This window comes from Chrysemys picta, chromosome 3 (assembly GCF_011386835.1).
Source record: "Chrysemys picta bellii isolate R12L10 chromosome 3, ASM1138683v2, whole genome shotgun sequence".
NCBI classification, from domain to species: Eukaryota; Metazoa; Chordata; order Testudines; family Emydidae; genus Chrysemys; species Chrysemys picta.
The window spans coordinates 9,490,874-9,501,165 of record NC_088793.1 but is presented as its reverse complement, the minus strand read 5'-3'; the positions used below and the strand labels follow the sequence as shown (position 1 = coordinate 9,501,165).

Below are 10,292 nucleotides of genomic sequence, written 5' to 3'. Positions count from 1 at the left end.
AATTGCAGCCGTGCCTCCTGGCTGGTGGATCTGAGAATACCAGCAAAGTAGTAATAACATTTAAAAAACCCCCACCAGCAATGCAAATAGATCAATGCCACACCCCTCTTTGATTATTACACACTTCTTCAAGCTTGGTATATTTCGGCCTGGAAAATAATAAAATCACTGGAATAATAAAATCGCCCCGAAGATTTTGAAAATAATTTGATCACAAGTTTTTATATATATATATATATATATATTTATATTTTACAATTTTTGTTATAAAGTGCAATCCACAGTCTGCATTCATCTCCATTTCAAATTCGTGCTTGTTTCCTGCGGGGTTGTGTAAGAGAGAGACGTGAGGGAATGAGCTACAACTTCGTGGGATGGACGAGGAGCCACACCCTACACAAACACCTATGCTGCTGTTAACAGCATCTTCTTTAGAGCCAACCTCACGAGAGGAGAATTAACGAAGACAACAGCAGAAAGGTTTGCGATTCTTTTCGGTGAGCTTAAGACTTGTCTGTAGGGATGGGTATTCAGGATCATTCCTGCCAAGGAGGAGTCCGGTACATTTGCTAACCGTCTTGTGCTACTTCTGCACCACGAGGGAGCAGAAAGATGATGCCACAGGCTCCTTCACGGTCTATCAATGGCCACGGGTTGCATTTTTAAGGACTGTTACTGTTCAAAGGGTTTGTATCGATAGCCTGATATTTTTGTGGCTAAAAACAAATTTAAAAAAAAAAAAATCGATCTTCTCTCATTACACTCCAGGGTGCTGGAAACATGAAGAGATACGAAGTGACATGTCCTCTGCTCTCTGGGAAACAGGAGCATTGCACTTAGCAGAATGCCATGATGGGTAGCAGTTACCCGCACAGTAGGTAGCTAGCGGGCGAGTTTCCACCATGGGGCTCAGATTTTCTATGGGGTCAACACAGACAATCAGCTGAAATACAGCCATGTGCAGCTGACCCTGTACTTTTCAACTAAATGTACTGGAGACTTGATGTAAGCTACTGAAAATGAGCTATGTGGCTACAGTGCTCAGCTTTAAAGACAATCAAAATAATAGTTCAAGTACCAGGTCAGTTACCTTACTGATTATATGCCAAATACATCTATAGCTAGACTGAGACGGGGAAGAGAGGGGCATGTGGCAATTACTCCATAAAAATGGGCATTGCTTTTAATCTTGCAGGTGCTGGGTCATCGATCCTTCCTCCGACAGGCTCCCATTCCGTGACATCGCAGCTCGCAACAGGAACAACAAACTGATCAGGGGGCAATTAAGAAGTGAGCAGTTCCTCACTCAGACAACCAAAACCACCGGGAAAGTTTGGAAACAGGCACCCTATTGTTAAAGGGGCGCAGTCACATTTCCCCCTGAAAGCTTTGCATCTACCATAATAAACAACCCGCTCTGGTTACTAACAGTAAGAGGAAGGTATCTTGGTCTCTGATGCTTTGTTGGGTGTATTTGTGGAGAGCAGTGACACTGTTTTGCTGACGGTCAGTGGCATGACTCTCATACACAGTTCTGCAGGCACAACTCCTCTAAAGAGCACCAGGATGTGCGGGGGTGTTTGCCAGTACCAGCAGTCGGAAGGAATGCCCCCAGAAAGGAAGGGGAAGGAGGTCTTGGCATGGCTGGTGCTGGCGGCTTTCAGGCCTGCCCAAAGGACCTATAGAAACACAGCAGTGGAACAGGAAACTCCTCTGTTTGGCTCCACATGACTGGTAGTTGGGGTGGCACTTTAGATCTGGATCCAGCATTGGCAAGAATCAGTGTCAGGGTGATGACAGGATAATATTAACAATGATTTTAGATGGCAGCTGGGGACAATTAATACATACTGAGAGCGCTCCTGGCACGGGGCTACTATACCATCTGAGGGCTGCCGTTAAAAAAACAAGTAGAACAATTTAAGTGGCCCAGTCGGTCGTTCTGAAAAGGAGAACTATGGAGTCCTTTCTTGCATGATGGGAAATGAACGAGCGCACTGCCGAGGGCAAGGGAGCAAAAACCGCAGCAGCAAGAAGGGTGCAGACGCCAGGGCGGGATCACAGCGCACCACGGAGTTTGCTTCAGAGGAAGGATGAGCCGGCTCAGAGCGGACAAAACAGTGAGGTTCAAGAGACCCTCCCAAATTCTGCAGGAGGAGGGGTTTGTTTTAAAGCCCAGTGCGATCCCCTCCAAAGGCAGCCGGGGAGGAGGAACAGCCCTGCTGCGGCAGCGTGTGTGCACGCGTGAGACAGCCCTGCTGTGGCAGTGGCATGTGTGCATGCGTGTAGGAGGGGAGATTTGAAGGCAGGAACACTGAAGCCCACGACAGTCTTATCTGACTGCCGTGGGGGATGTAGGCAAGTGAGCACATCATGGCAGGTGTGGTCTTGTAAAGCAGCCAGTCCTGCTGGTACTTCGCTTTAGGGCCTCCTGGTAGTTTAAAGCTGTGTAACGCTCAGAGAGGGCTTATTCTCTCCCTGCTGCCCCAGGAAGACCAGAGCTGCATTTGCCACATTCCCAAAAGGAGCAGCGCTGTAAGTCCTACTGAATCTGAGCCCGCAGTTCTGAGGGGCAGGGCCGTGGGAAGCCCTGCTCACCACCACCGGTGCCTCTCACCAAATCCAGCCTCTATGACTGCGTCTACACAGCAATTAAACACCCACAGCCAGCCTGGGCCAGCTGGCTCTGTCTGCGGGGCTCTAAAATTGCTCTGCAGACGTTGGGGCTTGGGCTGGAGCCCACGTTCTGGGACCCCACGAGAGGGGAGGATCCCAGAACCTGGACTCCCATCTGAGCCCAAACATCTACACAGCAATGTTTAGCCTGCAGCCTGAACCCCACAAGCTCCAGTCAGTTGACCTGGGCCAGCCATGGCCATGCTGCAGGCCTTTCATTCTAGTGTAGACGTACCCTGTAACACCACCTGCCTCTCCATGCACCTACTAGCAAAGCAGTGGCCAGCTCTCCCATTAACTACCCTGGGGAAGAAGCTGCTCCCGCCTGGCTTGTGCGTGTGACCATCCCCCCAGTTTTTTGAATGAGCAGCACCTGCCTTTTTTACTCACTTAACGATGACGCCACGGACCCTCTGGAGCGAATCTCGTGCCATTGTTGGCACAGATCTCCAGCTCCAACAAATGAGGCCCCTAGAGGATGGGGAACATTCCTGATGTCCTTGCTAAAAGGCCAAAATAGAGAGAATTTAAACCAAGCTCCCTTTACGACTAAGCAGGTTACAGAAAACCACAGGGCCCCAGGACACACCCACCCTGGTTATTGTCACCCCAAATAGGATCCCAGGCTGTCCGAATGGGTGAAGGTTAATAGTGTTCGAGCAGTGAGGAGCAGGAAGGGAAATGAGTGAGACCAGGGCGGAGAGGAACTGGGCTCGGAACGTCAAGTGTAGGTTGAGTGTGTGCAGTGGTAACCAAACCCCTGGACAGAGTGTAGCAGCTGAAGCCATCTGGAGGGCAGGTGAATGACGCCCCCTTGTCAATCTGGTGCTAGGAGGTGGGAAAGGCAGTTGGGGAGGGAACCTCTGGAACCCCCCGCCCTGCTCTTCCTTCTCTGGGCTGTGATGTGAAGGCGGTGGGTGGGGAGGGTGGCGGGGGTCTGACGGGGGAGGGGAGCTCATCAATGTGACACCTGAAAGGCCTCAGTAGCCAGAGAGGAAGATAAACCAGTGGCATCACACCCGAGGAGCACGGGCAGCTGCGTGGACCGGATCGTTATAACTTGGGCCGATCAAAACAGGGAGGGGAAAGCAAGAGTGACTGTACCCCCGCCCCGAAATGAGTTAGCACAGAGGATAATCGACAGACACAGGAGCAGCTTGGGGACTGGGAATTGCCTCTCCCGAGCCAGGCCCGTCCACAGCATGTTCTCTCCTACACAGCCCCCCCCCAGGATAGACTGGCAGTCTATAAAAAAAAAAAAAGCCTCACGCGGAAAATCTAAAACACTTTCATTTTAAATAACAAGAATTTAAAAAATGGTGGCCCTTGGCTAACGGACTAGCTGAGCTACTAACCAAAGTCTCCATTTCCTCAGTGTATGATCCTAGCAAGTGTCTTCACACAGGTCATATGGCCCAGTTCCATTTCACTCGGTGCAGTTACCCTGGGGTGGGTGGGTAAAAATCATGGATTAGAATCCATGATTTTCCTTTTGCTTTGCATCACTGCCCATACTGGGGGCGTTTCTCGCTCGGAACCCGGCAAAGATCGCCACCCCTCAGCCTCTCGCCCAGGTCCAGAGTGCTGAAGGGACCCCTCAGTAACCCCCTCCTAAATGAATTTGAAGCATTTAGTCTTGTCATGGGGCAGGCGGGTCTTGAAGAGGACAGAATCCACACGAAATTGGGTGTACAGGAGGGGCATGTACCCATACACCTTAACGAAAAAGTTGATGCACTTGTGCCGCTCGTGGAAGTGCGAGTCGTCATGCGAAAGGGCCTGAGGGCAGCCAGGGCAGCGGAAGGTCCAGCGCGAGGTCACCTGGGAACAGAACATAAGACCATAAGAACAGCCATACTGGGTCAGACCAAAGGTCCATCTAGCTCAGTGTCCTGTCTACTGACAGTGGCCAACGTCAGGTGTCCCAGAGGGAATGAACAGAACAGGTAATCATCAAGTGATCCATCCCGTCGCTCATTCCAAGCTTCTGGCAAACGGAGGGTAGGATGACCATCCCTGCCCTTCCATGAACTTATCTAGTTCTTTTTTTGAACCCTGTTATAATCTTGGCCTTCACAACATCCCCTGGCAAAGAGTTCCACAGGTTGACTCTGCATTGTGTGAAGAAATACTGCCTTTTGTTTGTTTTAAACCTGTTGCCTATTAATTTCATTTGATGACCCCTAGTTCTTGTGTTATGAGGAGTAAATAACACTTATTTACCTTCTCCACACCAGTCATGATTTTATAGACATCTATCGTATTTGTCATCTCTTTTCCAACCTGAAAATTCCCAGTCTTATTAATCTCTCCTCATACAGCAGCCGTTCCATACCCCTAATAATTTTTGTTGCCCTTTTCTGAACCTTTTCCAAGTCCAGTATATCTTTTTTTAGATGGGGCGACCACATCTGCTCGCTGTATTCAAGATGTGGGCGTACCATGGATTTATATAGCGGCAATATGATATTTTCTGTCTTATTATTTATCCCTTTCTTAATGATTCCCTACATTGTTAGATTTTTTGACTGCCTCTGCAGATTGAGTGGATGTTTTCAGAGAACTATCCACAATGACTCCAAGATCTCTTTCTTGAGTGGTAAAAGCTAATTTAGACCCCATCACTTTATATGTATAGTTGGAATTCTGTTTTCCAATGTGCATTACTTTGCATTTATCAACATTGAATTTCATTTGCCATTTTGTTGCCCAATCACGCAGTTTTGTGAGGTCCCTTTGCAACCCTTCACAGTCTGCCTGGGATTTAACTATCTTGAGTAGTTTTGTATCATCTACAATTTTGCCACCTCACTGTTTACCCCTTTTTCCAGATCATTTATGAATATGTTGAATAGGACTGGGCCCAGTACAGACCCCGGGGGGACACCACTATTTACCTCTCTCGATTCTGAAAAGGGATCACTTATTCCTACCCTTTGTTTCCTATCTTTTAACCAGTTACCAATCCATGAGAGGACCTTCCCTCTTATCCCATGACAGCTTACTTTGTTTAAGAGCCTTTGTTGAGGGACCTTGTCAAAGGCTTTCTGAAAATATAAGTACGTTATATCCACTGGATCCCCCTAGTCCACATGCTTCTTAACCCCCTCAAAGAATTATAGTCGCTTGGTGAGGTATGATTTCCCTTTACAAAAACCATGTTGACTCTTCCCCAACAAATTATGTTCATCTATGTGTCTGACAATTTTGTTCTTTACTATAGTTTCAACCAGTTTATGCGGTACTGAAGTCAGGTTTACTGGCCTGTAATTGCAGGCATCCCCTCTGGAGCCCTTTTTAAAAATTTGTTCCAAAACCTCCTCTGATGACACCTTAATCTGGGACAGTTCCTCAGATTTGTTACCTAAAAAGAATGGCTCGAGTTTGGGAATCTCCCTCACATCCTCAGCTGTGAAGACCAATGCAACGAATTCATTTAGTTTCTCTGCAATGGCCTTATCATCCTTGAGTGCTCCTTTAGCATCTCGATCGCCCAGTGGCCTCACTGGTTGTTTAGCAAGCTTCCTGCTTCTGAGGTACTTAAAAAAATTTTTTTGCTATTACTTTTTGAGTCTTTGGCTAGCTGTTCTTCAAATTCTTTCTTGGCCTTCCTAATTATAGTTTTACGCTTCATTTGCCAGAGTTTATGCTCCTTTCTATTTTCCTCACTAGGATTTAACTTCCACTTTTTGCTTCTCACTGCTTCTTTTACTTTGTTGTTTAGCCACAGTGGCACTTTTTGGTTCTCTATGTTTTTTAATTTGGGAGATGCATTTAAGTTGAGCCTCTATTATAGTGTCTTTAAAAAGTTTCCATGCGACTTGCAGGGATTTCACTTTCGGTGCTGTACCTTTTAATTGCTGTTTAACTAAACTAACCTCCTCATTTTTGTGTTGTTCCCCTTTCTGAAATTAAATGCTACAGTGTTGGGCTGCTGTGGTGTTTTTCCTGCCACGGGGATGTTCAATTTAATTATGTTATGGTCACTAGTACCAAGTAGTCCAGCTATATTCAGCTCTTGGACCAGATCCTGTGCTCAACTTAGGACTAAATCAAGAATTGCCTCTCCTCTTGTGGGTTTCAGGACTAGTTACTCCAAGAAGCAGTCATTTTAGCCTTCAAGAAACTTAATCTCTGCATCCCGTGCTGAGGTGACATGTACCCAGTCAATATGGGGATAATTGAAATCCCCCATTATTGTTGATTTTTTTATTTGAATAGCTTCTCTAATCTCCCTGAGCATTTCACAGTCACTATCACCATCCTGGTCAGGTGGTTGGTAGCATATCCCTACTGCTATATTCAGAGGAACAAACAGCATCATCTGACACACTACTCCAAAGCTCCCTAGAGAGCTTTGCATCCAGCAATCACTGATGTGCAACAGCAGCTTCCCAGCAGGCTGCAGCCACAGAAAGGCTAGTAGAGGAAGTGAAGAGGAATACAGCTGCCAACTGAAAACCCAAGGGAAGAGTTATGACAACCCTACTCATGTGAAAAACAGGTTCTCTAATGGCCCCAAACAAGACCTTTTAGCTGAGCATTATGATCAGGACCTGGGCTTGCCACCTCACTAAAGACCCTCCCTCCAGCAGCACAAGCCTCAGGAAAGCCATGCATTCAGTACACAGACTGAATCATCAACGTCACTTCCTTCAGCTATTGGGCTTTCGTTTGAGGTCTCCCATCCAAGTACTGACCAGATCCTAACCTGCTTAGCCTGTGAGCTAAGCCTCTGTTGGGACAGCTGCAGATAGGTGCTACAACTTCACACTAACTCTTCCTACTGCATGTCCTGGGGGCCTTTCGCCCACCATCATTTACGGTCAGTTATTAGTTTTAAGACCAGAATGCGATGCTCTCTTGGACCAGGAAGCACAAGAGATTGGGGCTATTTAGTTCAGAGAGGACCCAAATAACATGGCACATGATAGAGAATGGATCAATACAGAATGAAAGGTACTGAGAAGGGAAACTCGGTTCTGCTGGGGAACAAGGGGGCATCAATGAAATGTGCACAATCAATCTGTGGAACTCATTGCCACTAGATTTCATCGTGGTCAAATGCGTAGCAGGGTTGAGAAAAGGATTAGACATTTATCTGGGTAATGGGAGAACATTTAGTTATATTACACAGAACACAGACATGTATATTTTCCATCTGACACAAACCCTCATGCCTCAGGATACAAACCAAGCCCTAACGGATGGGCGTTAAGAAGAGACTTCCCTTATAGGCAAGTTCTCTCTCATTAGAGGGCTTCCTGCACCTTCCTCTGAAGGTGGCTGGTAGCAAACACTTGAGATAGGATCCTGGGCTAGACAGATCCCTGGTTTGATCCTATATGGTAATGCAGCAATGCCTGTGCTTCTAAATGAAGACTGTGGGTAGGGAGAGACAATAAGTGGCTGCTGGAAACCCAGCACAGAATAAATATTCCATCCTCCTCCATTCCCACATTCAGCAGTAGGGAAGGGCTGTAGCTGCTAGCAGATGGCTAGCCGCAGCTCCACGGAGTCATGCTGGGAGACGTGAAGGGTCCACTCTACTTGGCCACCACTGCCTTGGAAGAGCATTTAACTGCAGAGAGGATCCTTCGGAGGCCTGTCTTCCCCCCAAGGAAATGTGTCCCTGAGGAATGACAGAGGCTCGCTCTCTTTTCCATTTCCAAGCAGAGACCCACCATCACTGCCTTGACGTGACTTATCCTGACAGTCTCTCAGTAACACACCGACTGTGCTCGGCATCTTTGATTATTCTTACTAATGATGGGTGAGTTCACTGCTTGAGAAGTGAGAGACCAACAGCCAAGGATAGATGCAGGCACAGTCTGGGTAAGTGCTAGGCAGGCTTCCTTTCACCTAGCTAAGACAACGTCTCAATACTGCAACATCTCCTGTTAGTCCTGACATGGGTCACATGCCAACATACCTCCACCCTCACATCTACATCCTGGCCCTGGCACTCCGCACAGCTCTCCCAATGCAACTGAATCCTGATCCTCAACATCCCTCTACTATTCCAGCTCTGAATCCCCTAATGGCTCTGCCATAGCACCTCCATCATCACATACAGCACCTCCAGTCCTGAGGCCCACAACCCCTTCCCCCACACAGCTCTGCTCCTCAATCCAAACCTGCAACAGTCCTGATATTTCTTCCCCAAGACACTCTGGAATTATCAGTAAATTCACATGGTGGTTGGCGAGCTCCGTGAATAGGGACCTGCCTGAGACCCACCAAGCTCATTTCCACATCTGACCAAACCTATATTGGACTCTAGGTCTCTGGAGGGGAAAGGCGCTAACCACACTGTTACACTGAATCACTACTTCTGATCTGTGACTCTACAGAATGCAGCACAAGTACACACAGACCCAGCTCCCTACCAGCCATGTCAGCTCATCGTAGGGCACGGTTTACCTCGCTCCCTTAAAATCTGAGCTACAATTCCATTTGATTTGACCTCTCCCCAAACACACACGTGCACCAGGGACCTTGCTCCACCAATCTGATTAACTGGGGAAGCATTCAGACATTACACCAATGGAAGCCAGTAGAAGACCTCCTAGATAGAAGGCACACACTGAGCTCATGGGAAGTTTTATTTCAGTTTATTTCTCCAGTCCTTTTCCTGGGGAATCCATCATACTCGCACCATCAGAGACAGACATTTCGGAGCCATTCCTGCCACCAGGAAAGCCCCCAATGTACCACTGAAAAGTCTGTTTTTCTGGCAGAACGGCTCTATAAGCATTTAAGATACACAGCTAGTATCCTTACTAGGAAATCTCTGGGTTATACTGCTGGGAAAAAGTCTCAGGTTATGGAATGACACTCGCTGCCCTTCCCACATCACAAAAGAGATCCCAGATTAGAGAATACGGTAGCTCAAAGAGAAGCCATTGACAGGCAAGAAACTCCTCTCCCTGTGACAAGCTGGCTCCCAGCAATCCGACCCTCTGACTGAAATATATGGAAGGAACATGAGCAAGTAAGGAAGAAAATAGATCCTCTTTAGGGATGGGAGACAAAGTTTGGGCAGGGGGAAGAGAGATCAGTCTCACCCCAAGCCTCTGTCTTATTTCTAGGAGAAATCCAAGTCTTCCTCAATGGCTCTAAAAGAAGGGTGGGCAAACTTTTTGGCCCGAGGGCCACATCTGGGTATGGAAATTGTATGGTGGGCCATGAATGCTCACGAAATTGGGGGTTGGGGTGTGGGAGGGGGTGAGGGCTCCGTCTGGGGGTGCGAGCTCTGGGGTGCAGGAGGGTGGGACTGAAGGGTTTGGAAGACGGGAGGGGGATCAGGCCTGGGGCGCAGGAGGAGGTCAGAGGTGCAGGCTCCAGGCAGCGCTTACCTCAAGCAGCTCCCGGAAGCAGCGGCATGTCCCTCCTCTGGCTCCTATGTGGAGGCGCGGCCAGGGGGCTCTGCACACTACCCCATCCGCAGGCACTGCCCCTGCAGCTCCCATTGGCCCTGTTTGCTGGCCAATAGGAGCTGCTGGGGTGCACTTGGGGCGGGGGCAGCGTGCGGAGCTTGAAGGCCGGATTAAAACGTCTGAAGGGCCGGATGCGGCCCCCGGGCCGTAGTTTGCCCACTCCTGCTCTAAAATGTT

At 48.2% G+C, this 10,292-nt stretch overlaps 1 protein-coding gene across 6 annotated transcripts in view; it reads right to left on the bottom strand.

Moving 5' to 3' along the window:
• Window positions 1-258: 258 nt before the first annotated feature.
• The window catches only part of EXTL3 (exostosin like glycosyltransferase 3), a 224,717-nt gene continuing 214,683 nt past the window's right edge, over window positions 259-10,292 (bottom strand). For all 6 annotated transcript variants that reach the window (XM_065590113.1, XM_065590112.1, XM_042848903.2 and 3 more), the window contains one exon: window positions 259-4,497. In XM_065590113.1, the coding sequence (XP_065446185.1) occupies window positions 4,288-4,497 (210 nt within the window). In that variant the 3' untranslated portion in view covers window positions 259-4,287. The remainder of the gene's footprint in view (window positions 4,498-10,292) is intronic.